Raw genomic sequence first — 20,226 nt, forward strand, 5'->3', positions numbered from 1 at the left:
GGAAATACAGAATTTGTATTAAAGTGTCAAGCTAATGCCATGCAATAATCAAAACTAACAAAACTGTTAAAACCAGTGGACAGGCTTTCCCATTTTCACTAAGGCAGGCATGAAAATAAACTTTTTAAATTAAAAGCTCTAAAACTGTATTTAAAAATCAAGCTCACTATACATGCCTAACAACCTGTTTAATTTTTAAAAACCACATTTTAAATGGAATGATTAAAGATTTATGTGAAGGCTGGGCACAGAGTCTCACACTTGTAATGCCAGTACTTTGGGGGCCAAGGCAGGAGAATCACTTCAGCCCAGAGAATCCCTAAGAAACAGTGAAATTCTGTCTATTCAAAAAATATAAAAATTATCTGGGCATGGCCCATGACTTACAGTCCTAGCTAATGGGGATGCTAAAGTAGGAGAATCCTTTTTCTTTTTTTTTGAAAGAGTCCGCTCTGTCGTCCAGGCTGAAGTGCAATGGCATGATCTCAGTTCACTGCAACCTGTGCCTCCTGGGTTCAAGTGATTCTCCTGCCTCACCCTCCTGAGTAACTGGAATTACAGTGGCCCACAACCACGCCCGACTAATTTTCATATTTTTAGTAGGGATGGGGTTTCACCATGCTGGCCAGGCTGATCTGGAACCCCTGACTTCATGATCTGCCCGCCTTGGCTTTCCAAAGTGCTGGGATTATAGGAATGAGCCACTATGCTCTGCTAGTTAGGAGGATCCTTGAGCCTGGGAAGTAGAACCTGCAGTGAGCTGTGATCATGCCACCTCACTCCGACCTAGGTGACAAAGCTAGACTCCATCTCAAAAAGTGTCTCGTGTGTGTGTGAAAGATTTAAATTTTAAAAGTGCTCTTATAAAAGCACAGTTCAAGACAATATTCGTTAAGTGAGGAACAGGCCAGGTGCGATGGCTCATGCCTATAATCCTGGCACTTTGGGAGGCTGAGGTGAGCAGATCACGAGGTCAGGAGTTCGAGACCAGCCTGGCCAACATGGTGAAACCCTGTCTCTACTAAAAATACAAAATTTAGCCAGGTGTGGTGGCATGTACCTGTATTCCTAGCTACTCGGGAGGCTGAGGCAGAAACATTGCTTGAACACAGGAGGTGGAGGTTGCAGTGAGCCAAGATTGCACCACTGCACTCCAGCCTGGGTGACAGAGCAACATTCTATCAGGATGGGGGGGGAGGGGAGTGAGGAATTATATGATAAAATTATGCAAATGTGAGCCTTGATGTTAAACTATTTCCTGAGAATCCAAGAACTAAGAGACTGAAGACTCATTTTTAGTAAACTGCTCAATAAACTTTCATACTTTTTAAAACCTGTAACACAGAGTTAATGAGATGCCTATTACATTGCAATAGTAGGCACAATACATACTTCCTACAGATTAGTTCAAAGTGGTTAAATTTGATTGTCTCAAAATTTAGCATGAAACTGCCAAAAAGGAATCCATTTTTTTTAAAGCAGAACAAGTAAAATTCTCATTCTAAAACGCTAATACTGTTCTTAAACCTTTTCATGACTGTAATACAGCTAATATTTCTAAACTTCATGAGAGTCTAATCCTTAGAGAAGTAAAGGAACGGACAGTAAAGACCTGAAAAGAATGAAAGCACAAAAGCAAGGATGAGAGAATGAAGACAATGGTAGCCTGTCAGAAAAAGAAGGAAAAGGGAGGTGTCCTGGGGACTGAGACTCCCAGGGTAGAAACCAGACCAGATCAAGCATCCGGCTTAACAGCAATAGATTGGCTGAAAAACATCACCAAGGGAGCTCAACTCCTTCTATGAGGGGCCAGTTCACACTCTGTATGTGCTGCTACTAAAAACTGAACTTGAGGTCCTAAATTTTGAATATATATATATATTTGAGACAGAGTCTCGCTCTGTCACCAAGCTGGAGTGTAATGGCGGGATCTCGGCTCACTGCAACCTCCGATTCCCTGGTTCAAGCGATTGTCTTACCTCAGCCTCTCAAGTAGCTGGGACTACAGGCACGCACCACCATGCCCAGCTAATTTTTGTATTTTTAGTAGAGACGGGGTTTTACCATGTTGGTCAGGATGGTCTCCATCTCCTGACCTTGTGATGCACCTGCCTTGGCGTCCCAAAGTGCTGGGATTACAGGCATAGGCCACTGAGCCTGACTAATTTGAATATTTAGTAATCAATTAAGTTTATAATTTAGTGAGGAGGATACTGTCCTTTCAGTTTAAGTTGGAAACTGTTTTGGTGAGACAGTACTGGGTTAACACCAAGCTCTTGCTAGAGAAAGTTAAGTTCCAGCATACCCTCTCCTATCTGACACATCTCCTTGGCTTATGCTCATAATCTCTGAATTCTAACAATTTATAACAAATTCTTTACATCTATTATACTAACAAGTTCATTCAAAGTAATTTCTTTCCTCTGGGAGAATCTGGACAGGGTTCATGTACTTAACCAATCAACTTAACATTTGCCCTATAACTCTAAAATTATAGTTACAAGAAATATTAACATTATAGATGGAAGTTTAGATTTATCATTTAATAATGAGTCATTTTCAGGAAAATATTTGTAAGAATGCCTTAAGAGATTAAGTTATATTTTCGTTATAAAAACATGGCTTTAGGAGCAACTCTACTATTTTCTTAATTTACAGTTAATATCAGAAATAACAATTATGAAAATCATAATTTACCTTTATAAGGCAAGATCAAAGTAGGAAAATATGATGGTTCATGAGAAAGTAAGTTCTTATTCCAAATATAAAGCAAATTAGGAATTAAAAACAGGAAAACTTTTTAGATGCTTTAATTCGTAACATTCATCTAATCTGTATTCTATGTATGTATATGTGTACATAAAATCAGATTTATAAAGCCTGGAACAGCTGGGAATGTTAACCAGCATTTTCATATATTTGCAGTACAATAAATCATGGCAAAAACTAATACATTACACTTCTCATCCATCTACAATTTTCCTAGTGTTTCGATTCATATATACCCTAGCAGAAGCAGATTCTATCAAAGGCTATTAACTGACAAGCAGTTCAAGAAAAGAGATCAAGTTTCTGGAAACAAGACCATCAAAATCTCAATTTCATCAGAACTATGAAAGCTTAATAACTAACCATCTGGTCTGCAAATGGGGTCACTGCACTGTGCAGTGGCTGTCTCTAAATGCTACAGACCAGTTTGGAACCTTTTTACAGACTTTTACTGAGCAAATGACTAATTATTATAATTTGGTTTCTTTTTAATAGTCCGTTAAATATTTCAAATACTCTAAGAAATGTTAAATTCATTTTAGAAGTGTAGTTCCTCCCTTCCCCTGGCCAGGTGATTCCCTTCTAATCTGAAAGTGCCTTATTTCCATACTTATAATCCTCATCTCTATGAAGCCTTGCGAAGGATCATGTGAGATTGTGGCTACAGCCTGTGTGGGTCTGTAGATGGGTAACACTTCAGGTAAGTATTAAATGCAGGTTAAGAAACTTAGACAACGTAGAACAAAAAGCAGGCTACTCTTCTAACTGAAAATTTAAACTAAGAATACGGGTTGGGAAACAAAGTTCAGATTTAAGTTTGCCACCATAAAAGAAGTAAGGTATTTCTAGGTATTAGATTATAAATATAAATATTTAAAAATGACAATTTTATTTATCAAATTCAGAGGTCTAAACTGAAATTTTAAACGCAAATTAACCACCCTGTTTTCCTAGAGTCTCCTGACACACTAGAGGTAACAAAGGAAAGTACTGAGCCACATAATTTTAAATATAGAGCTGGCATTCCTAAACTGGGATATTATTTCCAACAAGTATGGAGAATATCACTGCTATTCAACCAACTATTTGTTTACATTTCTTGTCAGTCACAGGTCAATTTATTTTGTTTCTGAGTTCTAGATTTTTATGCATAATGTTCTTGCCTGGCCTGACAAAGAATCATAATACTATGGGTGATTATCATCACTATTTTTTAGGGTTATTGAATAGTTTCTTTATTGTTACAGCAAACCTTCCTTCCCATATAAAGTACTTTCATATTAACTGTATAATAATGAGACAGGAATAATATAGAGAAGCAAAACTTTAAACTTAAAAAGAAAAACATAAAGGTAAAACTTTTAGTTTACAGAACTTGTCATATCCTAAGAGATCTTAATTATAGCTACTAGTAGCAGCAAAGTTTTCAAGCATTGCCTTGTATTTTCTCTTACATTTTTCAGAGAGTAAAATAAAAAATAAATGCCTTAAATGTAGCAAGAAATGAGAAGCAAAAGGCAGAAATAATCTACATATCAACTGGTCCTTGAATACTTAATATGCTATAAAATAAACATTTTAAAAACATATTATCTGCCTGAATTCAATAAATACAACAGCAGCATCTATATTTCACATAAATTCTTTAAAGTGATAAAACACATCAGCCTGGATGTGGTGGCTCACACCTATAATCCCAGCACTTTGGGAAGCCAAGGTGGGTGGATCATTTGAGGTCAGGAGTTTGAGACCAGACTGGATGAAATGGTAAAACCCCACCTCTACTTAAAAAAAAAAAACCACAGCCAGCTTGGTGGTGGGTGCTGTAGTCCCAGCTACTCAGGAGGCTGAGGTAGGAGAATCAGTTGAACCTGGGAGGCTGGGATTGCAGTGAGCTGAGATCTTACACTACACTCCAACCTGGGCGACAGTCTTGAGACTACACTCAGTCTTAAAATACAAACACAAACAAACACACATCTAAGGTTCATTAATTTAAACTGTTGAAGATACTTTATCTTTAAATGCCACTTCTTCAAAAATGACAAGACCATTTTTACATTTAATTAATAAATGCTGGCTGTCTTTGATCAGAAACATCCAAAAAGAATGTCTTACGTCATTTTTTCCATATCTTTCTACTCAGCTCATTTTTAAAATCCTGCCTTTACACTCTTCTTCACTTCCTACTTACTCCCTCTTTTCATTTTTGCAAAGTGCTTATTAGCATGTCCTTGTCTTTAAAAGAAAAAAAAAAAAGAAAAAGCAGAGAAGTGAACAGGGAGAATGATTAACAACTAAGGTTTTCAAAAACCCCAAGGGACAGGTGGAGCATACATAAAATTAACTCTGTGGAGACAATGTTTTTTTTTTTTAAAATCAGGATGTGAACTTTGTAGCATTTTCAACGCAACACAGTAAATCACAAGAAGACAAGACAGAGGCTCCTTTGCAAAAGGGGAATTTTGACCAACATCTTGTATTGCTGAACTTGATTCTCTCTAACAGAACTCAACATACTAATTAAATAAAAGCTACGTCATTTGGCATGTCAAAATAAAAGATGACATTGCATAAATAGTTACATATGTAGTATATATTACATGATATGTAAGTATACAAATAAAATAGTATTTACATAAATTGTCACTACACTGAAATAAATAGTATGTATATAAAATATATACTTAATTAGTAAATGACAAGGTTAACCAAATAGATTGTCACAAAAAATGCTTTTCTAGACACATATGCCAGATTTTAAAAACGTAGTTTTCTCTCAACAAAATAACTGAAAAAAAGGAATGGCAAAAAATGTTTTTCCCACCATTAAGCACAAAAAAACTGAAAAGCCTGCTGCCACTTCCCTCTAAGTACTCCACTGAATCATGCATATCAGCTAAAAACGATAATGAATGGAAATTTGGGTTAATAAAATTAATCTCAAACAAGCAAGCTAAGTGATTGACTTACAGGATCAGCTGGTGCAATGTTAGAATCAAATTGGGTCAGAGTTTGTGAGCTTGAAGAGCGTTCACTAAATGTCTCCCACTGCTGAACAGACAGAGGAGAGACAAGTCAGCATGATGAGAAAGATGGAGTAAAAGATCACTGGAGAAGATTTAGCAAAGTAATTCAGAGGTTGCACTGCAAGTTGTGTTTCATAGGTTTAACAAAATTCCATAATTTCTATTTTTCCATCAACATTTTATATTTATCTATTCTGAGTCATCTCGTAAGGTGAGGACCTTCACAATCAAAAGTATAGTCATAATTTATTGCAATCTCTATGGAAGAGACTTAAAGCTTGACAGAATTAAAATAAAACAAATACAGGAAGAAACTCTAAACATCTACCAAGTAAAAATGTTAAAGAGGCATCAAATCCTTCTTTGAATATTCAAATATTAATGTACTGATTTTATGATCCTAAAGAATCAAAATTTTGGTCAAAACAAAGCAAGTCAGTGTGACTTGCCAGTGCGACCCCTGAAAGATGATTCTATTATGTACGTGCATATATTTTACACGTATGTATATTTAATAAAATATAATTGAGATAAAATGCAAAGAATTCTGGAATTAATATATGTTGAGCTTATGTCAATCTGTAGCAAGTCAACCCCAGCAATCAGCACTACAAACAGGGCCATGCTAGACCACAAGACAGAACTGCCAATCAGGCACCCCCACTTCCCCACTCCCCACCCCATGCTAGAAAAATCAGAATGCGGCCACAATGAGAGCAAATCAAGCATCTGAGCATGAGTTATATACAGAAGATGTATTTTGATATGAAATACTACTCTTCTAAAAGAGGTACACACAAAAAAAATCATACCTCTTAAAACAGGTGGAGTGATAAGTCAACATTAATTATAGTAAATTCCATTTGTTTTAGAGATCTTAGTAATAAAATGGTATAGAATTTTTACATGAAAATTATATTAAAATTATCATTTAAATCTGATTCTTAAGAATTATCAGTTATCCTCTAAAGAGGAAAAAACATCTACACACATACAATGTATACACACAAATATTCACACAAAGACAAAACTACCCCATAAACCAAAATCCTCTTTGGGCAAGTATACATTTTTATGCTTCAAAGTTCAACGTACTATTTAAATTAGTGACATTTAAATTTAGAAGATACATAAAAATGAAATATTAGCAAATGACCACACTGGTGAAAATTACCTACATAAACGGCTAACAGTAATTCAACAATTTTTCCTACAGATCAGTTTTCATATTAAAATTAAGATATTCTGAGAAATATTACTGCATTCAAAGTATTTCATGAATTAAAAATCCCACAATTACTTTTATCATGTGGCATCACCTCAGCCAAGTGACTTATCAGTATCTCTTAATATAATTAGTTTTTTCCTCAATAATTATTGTTACAGGGACACAGAGCAAATTTTAAAATCCTAATTATCTAACTGCGGAGAAAAGTTTAGATACAGAAGATTCTTGCCAAAAAGAAAGTATTTACTTGTTTACCTCATTTGGATGGCATGAAGTTTTAGTTTCACAAGACTGCATGGAAGCTACCTGGAGGGCAAAGGGACACTCTCTAACATCTTCATGACTTAATTTTTAAGGGCTCACAGCTGTGGAACCAGACTACTGGAATGCCAGTTATGATATGCAAACTTGGGCAAGTTACATAACTTCTCTGTGCTTCAGTTTCTCCAACTATATCACGATTATCTACTGCATAGGATTGTTCAGAGGACTAAAGGAGTTAATATACATAGTTTGTCTTTTTTTAAAAAAAAACAGAACTGACATATCAAAAGTGCTCCATAAAGGTTAGAGATTATCAGTGTCATCTCCTGTACTGTCTCATCCATAACCACAAGTTCGGAATAAATCTACGTTGAAAGATTACTAGTGCTTTGTGGAAGACAATTAAAATGTAACCTAAATTCCATATCCTAACTAGATATTTTTAGAAAGATCATAAAAAAGCATTTTGATTTTTCACATATAGAAAATAATTATGCTATTCATGACATCATTACCGAATACTATAAACTTGATATGAATATTTCAGTAGGGAAAATGCAACTACTAAAATCTGAATTTAGAAGGGACTTCCATCTCTACTCTCTAATGATCACATGATTTTATTTAGCATGAACATGGGCTTTAGATCTGAGATGCTTTAGAAAGAATTGCTTTTATTTACAAACTGATATCAATAGGATAAAAATATTCTTTTAATGTAAGACCATTTTTAAAAAAACGACAGAAAATAAATAGATGCAGCATAAATAGCAGTGTCTCAAGAACAATTACCTTACTTTCCATAAACCCTCTCTATTAGCAAATTCTTTCAAGGTTTAATCCCCTTATCTAGAAAAACACTTATATTGATGGTTTTGCATCCAATGGTAGGATGGATGGTATGATGTTATTAATGTCTCAGACACAAGTATCTTGGCTTTGATTGTCATAAAGCAGGAAGCAGTGTAAAACCACTAGTTACTTTTGTTTTCCAGCTATCCAAAATTATTAATAACTAGCATGCTCTTTAATCCAGCACTTTTAAGACATGGAAAGGATAGAAGCTTAGAACTTCTTCCTGAAAGTGAACAAACTTTTATATTTTTAGCATTTCCTACATGCTACAAAAAGAAAAAAAAATGTAACTTGTTCACAAAGAAAACTGCTCTAATAGGCTAGAGCAGTGGTTTCCAAATGGAGTTCTCCAGAGCAGTAAAATTTAACAATGGGGCCTAAGCAGGTATTTTCGCGGAGGCCTCGGGTCCTCTTCACTTATTCTAATCAGTGGCTTTTTTGTTATTTTAGATATTGGAGTTCTAAAGAAATTGCAGAACAGTGCATTTGTCCCAAATTCCACATTCCATTGTGCTTGGTCATATATGACACATTTAGCATGGTGAAACATTCTATATTGAATAAAACTAATTATACAGATTTTGGGTTTGTAAAACATATTTTCTTCACACGGAAACTGAATTAGTCACTTCTCTTATCATTTCCAGTGCTAAAATTCCAAATGTATTATTATTACATACCTTGTTTACAGGACTGAGAAGGCAGTGTGACACGGTGGATGTGGCAGTTCATTAGGTATTAAAGGACTTACGTACAAATCTTAGCTCTTGTCCCTCACTGGATATGAGATCTTGGCCAAGTTTAACCTTTTGATGGTTAAACTTTCTGAATCTGCCTCTTTAAACTCATAAGATTTTAATGGGGATAAGTGGTGGAAATCAAATGACAGAATATATACTTTGAAAACCTCAAAAAAGTCACATAATTACTAACATTTGTCATAGTATAATTGATATGGTCTTCTCTCAATTATGCATGCAGATATAGATTGAAATCACCCTCTTTGGAAAAGAGTTACTTTCAATGAAAGAAAAGGAAAGCTTTGCTAACCTCACTGCTCTGATTCAGCTCAGGCCAAGTCTGGTTTAGTGACGGCATCGATGGTGACTTGCTTGGAGGAGCTTCAGCAGGAGAGCCTGAATAACCTACCTCACCTGGCTGATCCCCAACATCTGCAATTTAAAAATAGAGAAATTCTCTATAAAGAATAAACTGTAGTTAATTTTAGGCATATTTACTTATTTAAAAAAGCTAAAAGATGACTTTCACAAGTAGTAATATATAATCTAAATCTCCTTTCCTTATGTTCTCAGAGTCAGCATTTTAACAATCAGACACTACTTATTCCTGCTACTTATGGTCTACCCAAAACCATAGCTTTTCATGAAAATGAAATCTATTTTATTTAGAAATAAATAGAAAAAGGTTATACATGGTAATAATGTAATAGGTCACATGCTTTAAAGATTTCTGATAAGAGAAATAGATTTATAACAGTTTCCAAAGTGCATGCTACTCCATGGAATACTAATCAGTAAGGTGGCTTTGAAAAATTAGGTTTTCTGCTCAAATAAGTTTGGGGAAACATTAATTCTCTGCTGGAGCATCCGTACGCATATTTGTATATCAAGACTTGTGATGTCTCAAAGTAAATAAGCTTTGTTTAAATCATTTTTTTTTTCCAGACACACATCTTTTTCATCAAATAGAATCCCTCAGTATTCTCCTGGAATATGCTGATTTATACTAATTCACTCACATTTTCTCTACAAATCTCCCTTGTTAACAAAAAGCAGCACATACTTGCAAGGCACACAGCAAAAGGAGAGTCCCCAGCCACAGGAAAAAAGCAAAGTCGACAAGCCCGTATGAAACTTAACTTTTATCATTAACCTCACTGGCACTTACAGACTTAACTGAGATAGTTACTAATCCATGATACTATTTCAAAATGGTTTTTGAAGTATTTTGAGGTATCGTATTCTACTTTTAAGCATAGTTACACCATTCCAATATCACTGTCTGATCATGGGCAAGTTGAATAAAACAGCACCTGAGTTTCTCCATGAGAAAGCTGCCATTAATTGTTAGTTAGCACTATACTTAAGATTTCTAAATACTCAGCCATATAACCAAGCAATGTATAGCTTTCAACTTTTCAGCTATTCATTAGTAAACCCTTTAAGTTTTAGTGCCTAACATAGGACTTAATACATAGGAGCACTCATATATTTACTGAATAAGCTGCCTTGTGTATTCTTTTTTATTTAAATTCATTCTCCTTTACTGCCATTTTCCTAGAACCACAATTAAGTACTGATAGTTGAAAAAGTTCTCAAAATGTCCCTTCTGCTTATTCTGTTACATGCCTCCCTCAAAATATTTCCTTTTTACTTACCCAGATGTTATACTTTTATAATTATACCAAATTGCAAGTTCTAGTCTGCAGTACAGAATTGTCATCTAATTTTTGTTTTCTAAGATCAGAAATTATTTCTTTCTTAAGTCCTATATCTTCTCAATAGAAGCATCCGGGTAGTATAGAGGTAGGAAGCCTTCAGCTATTATCCTATGAAGACCTCAACTCAAAGTTCTTAGAGAAGAACTTACAAAAAAATTATTTAGTATAGACAGTAGTAGCAAATTCCTCACTGGATAGTTTTCAGTGGGGGAAAAAATTATGACCCTTTATCCCCAATGATAACAAGGGGAAAGGAGGACAGTAGCTATAAATTTGACAATTTACTGAAAGACTACTAGAAGAATAATAAAGAAGTATCTTTAAGGGATTCCCCAAAGCAGGTGAATGTGGAAGAAAATAAAAATACTCAGAATTAAAACAGTATTAGCTACAGGATGACTAATTCTCAAAAGAACTTATTTAAAGCACGACTCTATTACTTTATTTTTAAACATCAATCGTAGGGCAATCTGGAGGTCCTGATTGGGCTTTCAAGTTCACGGTTCTTATGATTTTTTCTACTGATAAATTTAGGGCCAGGCTGTACCACACCCCCACCTCAGGGCAGTTACAATTTGGGACAGATTCCGGGAATATTTCGGGTTCACTGGTACAAAGCTGCAGTGGGTCTAGCCACTTGAAGCTAAGAAATGAATTGCTAGTCACCCAAATAATTGTACTTTATAACTATTCCAATACAGTTATTTTCCAAGAGTTGTAATCCTCAAACTGTGGACCACAGACTCCTCCCTGAGAGTCCCCAAGACTTTATTTTAGAGATCTGAAAAGTCAAAATTATTCTTGTAATAATGCTTTTCCCGTGTTGACATCTGCACTAAATACAGTGGCAACACAATATAGTTATTATACTCCTCACTTAGTTATTGTATCCCCTGCCCCCCCACTTACATAAGTATTAAATATAAATAAATGAAAATAAACATGCAAGCTGATCTCACTGATGAATGTTCATGAAGCAGTAAAAATTAATTTTATTAAATCTCAGCCCTAAAAACACATCTTCCTCTATATGTCAAAATGGGAAATTATATACACAGCATTTCTGCTGTATAAGAAAGTACAAGCCTGTAATCCCAGCACTTTGGGAGGCCGAGACGGGTGGATCACGAGGTCAACAGATCGAGACCATCCTGGTCTACATGGTGAAACCCCGTCTCTACTAAAAATTACAAAAAGTTAGCTGGGCACGGTGGCGCGTGCCTGTAATCCCAGCTACTCAGGAGGCTGAGGCAGGAGAATTGCCTGAACCCAGGGGGCAGAGGTTGCAGTGAGCCGAGATTGCGCCATTGCACTCCAGCCTGGGTAACAAGAGCAAAACTCCGTCTCAAAAAAAAAAAAGAAAGTACAATGGTTGTCTCACAGAAAAGTACTTGTGTGATTCAGTTGTAAGCTGAACAAGTCACTTTTTTCATGGAATACCATTTTTCCTGAAAGATTATAATAATTATAATCTTTCAGCTGATTATAATAATTCAGACTTGGGTACTGAGCGGGCATTTTCTCAAAAACAAAGTAAGCTTGTCGTTTCAAGGAAAGAATCATTTTCAGTATTTGTTTCTAATGTTTACTAATGACAATGCTCCAGCTTTCAAGGTAAAACTCAAAATTTTTGAAAATGTATATCCAACACTTAAAGGCTTCTTTGATAAGATAGGTTATGAAATCAGCAAATATACTTAAATATTTTATAATAAAATACATCAACATCTGAAAGATGTGTATAACTCAATGAACTAATACTTTACAAATACCCAATGCATTATGGCATAAAACCAAGTAACTGTACAAAAATGCCTTAAGTGGCTTCAGCTTCCACACTGCAACTAAGCTTTAACAAAGTTTCTTTGTGCTTTGATATAGTACGTAAGAATATCTACTTTATCTGACAATGCCACGAAATAGTCCTTCCTTTTATTGTGTGGGCTAGGCTTTATTTGGAAACTTTTTTCTATTTAAGGCCGGATAGTAACTATTTTAGCTTTTATGGCTATAAGGTACCTGTTGCAACAATCCAACTCCACCATTTTGGTGCAAAGGCAGTCCTAGACAATTCATAAATGATGAGCATGGCTGTGTTTGAAAACAATTTTTACAGACACTGAAATCTGAATTTCATATAATTTTCCATGTGTAATAAAATATTACTCTTTTCCACAGTTAAAAAAAAATTCTTAGCTTATAGGCTAATCAAAAATGGGCAGTAGGCTGGATCTATCCCATAGGCCTTAGTTTTTAGACCCCTGATATACCTCAAAGAAAACAACATAAACAACAGACAATGTAGAAGCAAATATGACAATTTAGCTGTCTTCTATTAAGCCAGATGTAAAAGAAATTTGCAAAAATATAAAATAAGATTACCCCTTTTATATTTTTTTCTTTAATCTTGGGAGAATACAGTTATTTTCCTAAAAATATTTATGCCAATATGTAATAGATTTACTTTATTACATAAAGTAAAAACATACAAATTAATCGGTTTTAATTTCTAGTAATGTAACTATTGATAGAGATAACCATGTAAACAAAGGCTCTTGGGGTCCACAATTTTTATGAATGTTTAAAGGGGTTTTAAGATTTAAAAGATTGTTCCACATTGAAACAAAAAACAACAAAAACAACCAAGCAAACAAAAAATGATTTAAAAGTCTGAAAAATTACTGTCCTAGAACATCCAAAAACTATTTCTGGGATAAATTAGCAAAATTACACATTGCTTCTTTCTTATATTCTAGAAACCAAAAGTCTGTAGACAAGCATTCAGTCTGCAAATAAGCTATACTTCCTTCAACTCTGCTCCATGTAAGTACTCCAACAAAGAGCTTCCTGCCCACACACAAATGTTAGTCTTTAAGACTGTATTTTTCCGGAGGCAGGGGTGTAGTTTTACTCTTACCTGATGCAGTGTTCCAACCTAGCCTCCTGCTGGAACACTGTGTCAACCCTGCCTCCCTCCTGTGGGTTCTGCTCTGCCCCTGACATCATCAGAGCATCAGGGCTGAAAAAGAAGAGCATGAGCCTAAATTATTCGTTAAAGTTAACCCCAAAAGGGCTGTTATGCAAAAAGTATTTCCACGTATAAAAATGTGTCTGAAAGAGACAACCCAGGATGATCACACTGATCTATGGCTTATTCTACATGTATTCTACGTTTGCAAACACTGGAAGAAGTTTTCATTTCTCTATCCTTTCAAAGAATCTGGAAAGTTCCTAGATTCAATTCAGTACAGTATACCTGCTAAACAACCTCTTTTTCAAAGAGCTTTAGTTTTATTCTATCCTTGTAACCTATCCATCCTAAATTTCTCCTATTTTCTTAGTATTATACATGACATAGTAAAAAACTTATCTCAAAAGTTGACTGCCATCTGTTATTAATCTTACAGAAATATATATACTTCCTTAAAGTCTTACAGTTTAAAACTTATTTTGCTTTAAGCAGCAAACAAATCTAGGAAGTTATTCAATAATGAAGGTTCAATGTTCCAACCTCATTAAATAACTTCATCAAGGCAAAAGTAACTTTTGTTTAAAGAGTATTATTCTTCTAAGAAAAAAATATGTAAAATAAAAAACAAACAGGTGTGGATAAATTTTAAGTCTTCAAGGAAAACTACAAATGGTAACTTTTTCATTCATATTTAAAAGACAAGCATAGCAATGCATATGCAGAAAGACAACGTTTAAGATATGCTTTGTTTTTTCTTATTATATGCATCAAAAAACTAGTAAGTTTTATTTCCAAAATGAACTCCACTTTTCCCCAACACTTCACAAAATGGAAACATACTGAGTAAGACCACCTTAAAAGAGGGTCTATGTAGAAGACTGTTTTCAATTAAAACCAAAGGTTTAAAAAAAAAACAAAGTAAAAATGTGTCCAACAAGGTTTGAAAAGAAACAAAACTATTCACCCAAAATTCTAATTAACCTGAACATGCTGACTTCTTACAGTACTGATCAACATCTGACTCATCTATTACAGTTCAAAGAATATTACCTACAATATATAGGAGGTTCCCATTATCCAAAGACAGGTAAACATGGGGGGAAAATCCATTTAAAGTTAATCCATTCAAAATAAAAACTAGAATTCTCTAAGGAGAAAAACAGTTAATTGGAGCTTTATCTTAAAAACTTACAGAGAAAATAGTGGAAATGGAGCATAAAGAACAAAGAATGAAAGATAAAGGTTGGGCATAGTGGCTCATGCCTGTAATCCCAACAGTTTGGGAGGCTAAGGCAGGTGGATCACAAGGTCAGGAGTTTGAGACCAGCCTGGCCAACATGGTGAAACCCCATGTCTACTAAATTAGCCAGGCGTGGTGGTGCATGCCTTGGGAGACTGAGGTAGGAGAACTGCTTGAACCCGGGAGGCAGAGGTTGCAGTGAGCTGAGATCGTGCCACAGCACTTCAGTCTGGGAAACAGAGCAAGACTGTCTCAGGGGAAAGAAAAAGGAAAGATAATGCTACTTTTTGGGGGGATATAATTTTGCGGCAAAATTAAACAGCACTAATTGGATCAATGAACATTTACTGAGGGCCTACAGGGTTCCAAGCTATCGAGATCCCGCAAGACAAGGGTCCCAATCTCATGGAGTTCTCTTTCTAACAGAGGGAGACAGAGACGTTCATCTTTTGTTCACTTTTGACTTTCACAGCACAGCTGCAAAGGAAAAAGGTCACTTCTGTAAAAAATAATTATGAGTATCATTAATTACTCCCAAGGACATTTACTAATCCACTGAATGTGAAATAATTTTTTTTTCTTTTTTTTAAGAGACAGGGTCTCACTTAGTCACCTAGGCTAAAGTGCAGTAGTGGATCATAGCTCACTATAACCTCAAACTCCTGGCCTCCAGTGATCCTCCCACCTTGGCCTACCAAAGTGCTACTGGGAGCCACTATGCCCGGTCAAAACTGTAATCTTTTAAAGCCTCCACTATTGTCATCATCCTCAGAGTTTTTGCCCTTCAAGTATTATCTGCCCTTACTTGTCAATGTCTCTGTGAGGATTTGAATTCTATTTACTCTGACCAATTTCATTAAATGGTACATCTTTACTAATATCTGTAATTCAACTGTACTGATTTATCAGCTACAATACCCGGATTATCTGGAAAGAAATGCCACATAACAGAGATGGGGGGTGGGGGGGAAGACAGACAGGGACAGAGTATGTTTGGGGTGGAGGGGTAGTTTGAGAAGTAATTTCTTAATTAGAAAGTTAATGACAAGCATTAGTGCATATTTTCATTATTTTTTCCTCTGCAACTAAAGGTACCTGGATAATGAATTTTCAAAAACAAAGATTCTGGGTTATTCATTCAAAACAAAGATAGGTAGATATATATATATAAGCATATTCACTGCAGCAGTGTTTTAAAGGCAAAGCCAGAAAACAATCCCAAAATCTATCAATAAGAAATGGTTAAATTAAGGTACACATCGTATTATGGAATACCTTGAATGATAAATGTGATAGCTCTATATATTATTGTATTAGTCCATTTTCACACTGCTGATAAAGACATACTCAAGACCGGGCAATTTACAAAAGAAAGAGGTTTAATGGGCTTACAGTTACATGGCTAGGGAGGCCTCACAATCACAGCGGAAGGCAAGGACGAGTAAGTCATATCTTACATGGACAGCAGCAGGCAAAGAGAGAGCTTATTCAGGGCAACTCCCTTTATAATACCATCAGATCTTATGAGACTTATTTACTACCACAAGAACATCATGGTAAAGACCTGACCCCATAATTCAGTTACCTCCCACCAGGTCTCTCCCACAACACGTGAGAATTCAAGATGAGATCTGGGTGGGGACATAGCCAAAGTGCATCAATTATACAGTAAAAACATGTCCAACATTATACGAAAAAAAAAAATCAAGGATGTATAGTATGATTGTATCTGTATATACATCAATACCTGTGCATACGTTTTTATATATATGGTAAAAATTTATGGATGAATGTAACAGAAACTCTCAAGAGTAATTTACTTGCACCAAGGTAGTCTCAAATCTGAATTTACATGGTTTCTAGTAAACTATTCATGGAAAGACCCATGTGCCTTCTCTTCTCTGGGTTAAAAAAAATTCATGTTGGAAATAGTTTTAGAGATTGTGGATCCATGCAATGCACCTTATAAACAGCAGTGAAACATGTGCCCAAATCTACTGTGTTAAAATAGTGATTATGCAGAAGGAGATGTAGACAGGGAGCTCACATCCCTTTCCTTCTTTCTGCATCTCAAACAGAGATTGCCGAGTTGCATATGTTAGCAGTGTGGTGTAGAGCTAGAAAATAGTTAAAAATCACTGGCTCAGTCACTTAATCATTTCAACAATCTGAATGTCTGTCTATTCCTATACTCAATTTGCACCTTGCCAGGCACTGAGATACAATGAACAAAACTGATCCAGTTCCTACCTTCCTAGAAGGCTCTAGTCTAGTTTGAGAGAAAGATACGTATCAAACAATCACAAAGTCCATGTAAGATTGCAACTGTGCTTCAAAGGAGAAGATTCTTTGGACATTAAAATGTATAGCACCTCAACCTGTTTGTAGCAGGTCATCTTAATCTTTTATTATTTATTTATTTATTATTTTGAGATGGAGTCATGCTCTGCCACCAAGCTGGAGTGCAATGGCGCCATCTCGGCTCACTGCACCCTCTGCCTCCTGGGTTCAAGCGATTCTCCTGCCTCAGCCTTCCGCGTAGCTGGAACTATAGGCACCTGCCACTGAGCCCAGTTAATTTTTTGTATTTTTAGTAGAGATGGGGTTTCACCACTAGCCAGGAAGGTCTCAATCTCCTGACCTCATGATAGGCCCACCTCGGCCTCCCAAAGTGCTGAGATTACAGGCGTTGAGCCACAGCGCCTGGCCAATCTTCTTTTTTTTTATTGTTAAGAAGATAAATATTCTTAAAAAGATAAATATTCTTCAATTCAGCTTCAGAAAGCTCATTCTGCAGATGAATTTTTGTATGCTTTCTTCTATGAGACAACAAAAATCAAGTTTCCCTTTCTATTTATTTTAGCTGCCAAATTCAGTGCTGACGTTATTTATTAAATATTCGAATTCAGGTCTACAGAAGTATTTCTACCTATAATCCTTAATAGTTCTATTTTATCTATGATTTAACCCTGTATACCTGGTTCAAGTAATTTTGGAAAAAATGCACATTTACCCACTCATGTTTTCATGTCTATAAAAAGCCAAGCATGTTACTCAAAGGAGTTGTACCTCAAGTGACCACTGCTCACCATCTATTTGCCTTTAAGAGTTAAACTGTAAGTAATATTTGTAGAACTAATGCTTTAGTATGTCCCAACATCATAAATTTAGGATAACAAATCGCTATATTTTTAAAGGTACCTTTAAAAGATACCTTTCTTTGAAAATGGCACACATGTAGAATTAATTCATCCAATATTAGTGCAGTGCCTGGCAAGGTGATAGGTTTTGAGCATACTACAATAAATAGGATCCATTTCCCTTGTTTCAAGGAATTCAGAGTATAGCGACCAAAAGGGGGAAGAAACAGGATTTAGTGTGGTAAGTTTCAGTGATTAGCATGTAGAAGATGCTATGAGAGATCAGAAAAGAGAGAAACTGCCTCTGCCATAGTCAGAAAGGCTCTACAGAGGGAATATTTACAACAAATTATATTATCAGTCAAAAGAAACTATTTGAGCATTACCCTCTTAACTGTGACCTTTAAAAACACAGCTATTTTTACAATGACTTTTATGACTGACCCACAGTGTCACAAGACAATTTCTATACTCAAAGGACTTTTTGTCATGTGAATCTCAGGTTTATGATAGGTGAAAGAATAATGATAATTTATATTGGCTCATCCCAGAATCAAGAGAATTCCAAAATTTATCATTTGTAAATATGTAGAGCAGATTTCAATGTAATACTGCATGATCCCAAAGTATACAGTAAGTTTGGTCAGAAAACCATATGTTGGGAGGGGGAAAATACAATCTGGGACTGTGATACATTTAAAATTATATGTGGAACAACAGTACACAGATATAAACAGGCAATAAAATCAGTCTCTCTTTGTTAAACAGATATAACAGGTGTAAAATTAGACAAAAAGAGAAATGCCCAGAAAAAAACTTCTTGAACCATCAACCTTATAGGTCAAATTTACAAAGACCTTGATTTTTATTTAAATTAAATAAAGGAAAAAGAAACCCATTAGATATATGCAAAAAGCAGATTCGTCAATGAATATAACAGACGACAGAATCAGACAAGCCTCTACAAAATCACCTACAATATATTAAACTTTGTTTAAGTTATTTTCTTGTATTATTATGCTATCAGTTTTCAAAGGCTTGAAGTCATATAAAAGCTGTAGGTGCAAGTCCAATTTTTAAGTCAGGGATACTGAAAGTGTGAATTACCACATTTTCTTCTTTTGGTTATTATCATAGTGTAAACAACAAAGAAGTTGTTATTATTTCTTAAGTAGGTAAAACAAAGTACTTTGAAGCAAAATTACCTAATAAAGATACTTAGCTTTCAGCTCAAGTTAGAGGATGACACTTCACAACTACCTGAAATGATCCCCAAATCCTAGGACTCTCATAGAAAAAGTGGCTTAAAAAATTAAAATCAATGCTATATTTTTAGAATCAACCTACTGGTTGATAGAACATCAGTGTGCAATTCAGGTCCTGAAATGTGAATGGCATCAAATCCACATTTCAGGTGGAGAAACAGAAGGGGAAAATACAGTAAATGATCAGAACTTGCCCAAAGTCACAGGCAAAATTAGCAAAACTGGAAGAACACTGGACTCCAATGAGGCTGTTCTCTTTGTGACAGTAAATTTATGCATCTGATTCCTTCTGTGTAATTTAGACAACTGAGTCAGACCATGTACATTTTTAAAGACATACTGCCTGATAGATAAATGCCCCTTTCAGAGCCAAATTCTATTTAAACTTCCACTTTAAAAGTATAAAATTCCTTCCATCATTATATCCAAAAGAGAGTTTAGATAGAAACACTGAAGACAATAATTTATTTTAATTAGGCTCATTAAGAATTAAACATTATATTTCCTTTTATTTGCTAAGAATTTAAGAAAAATTTACTAATTTTTAAGCCCTGATTTTCCTTTTCTTTTTAAAGAAAGGTCCAGGCCGGGCATGGTGGCTCACACCTGTAATCCCAGCACTTTGGGAGGCCGAGGAGGGTGAATCACAAGCTCAAAGGATCGAGACCATCCTGGCCAATATGGTGAAATCCCATCACTACTAAACCCACAAAAATTAGCTGGGTGTAGTGGCATGCACCTGTAGTCCCAGCTGTTCAGGAGGCTGAGGCAGGAGAATCACTTAAACCCAGGAGGCGGAGGTTGCAATGGGCCAGCATCTCACCACTGCACTCCAGCCTGGAAACAGAGTGAGACTCTGTCTCACCAAAAAAAAAAAAAAAGAAAAAAAAAGGTCGCAATAAATATGAACATTTAGCATTCTTATTAACAACACAGCACTCTCTAAAATCAAACACAAAAAGTCCAGATTTCTTTAGAGTCTGTAGAAGAGAGCTCGGCATTTT

At 35.4% G+C, this 20,226-nt stretch overlaps 1 protein-coding gene across 34 annotated transcripts in view; it reads right to left on the bottom strand.

The window, feature by feature from the left end:
- The window catches only part of REPS1 (RALBP1 associated Eps domain containing 1), a 77,563-nt gene that overhangs the window by 15,117 nt on the left and 42,220 nt on the right, over positions 1 to 20,226 (bottom strand). For 13 of the 34 annotated variants that reach the window (XR_013534569.1, XR_013534567.1, XR_013534577.1 and 10 more), the window contains exons 9-10: positions 9,196 to 9,317; positions 5,743 to 5,823 (exon numbers count right to left, since the gene is read on the bottom strand). Coding sequence is in view for 18 of the 34 variants with exons in the window: in XM_078370182.1 (XP_078226308.1) it covers positions 5,743 to 5,823; positions 9,196 to 9,317 (203 nt within the window). In the remaining 16 variants the exon portion in view is untranslated. The remainder of the gene's footprint in view (positions 1 to 5,742; positions 5,824 to 9,195; positions 9,318 to 20,226) is intronic. The other 21 variants (XR_013534570.1, XR_013534568.1, XR_013534578.1 and 18 more) reach the window with 2 other exon arrangements.

Source organism: Callithrix jacchus, chromosome 4, assembly GCF_049354715.1.
Source record: "Callithrix jacchus isolate 240 chromosome 4, calJac240_pri, whole genome shotgun sequence".
Taxonomy (NCBI): Eukaryota; Metazoa; Chordata; class Mammalia; order Primates; family Cebidae; genus Callithrix; species Callithrix jacchus.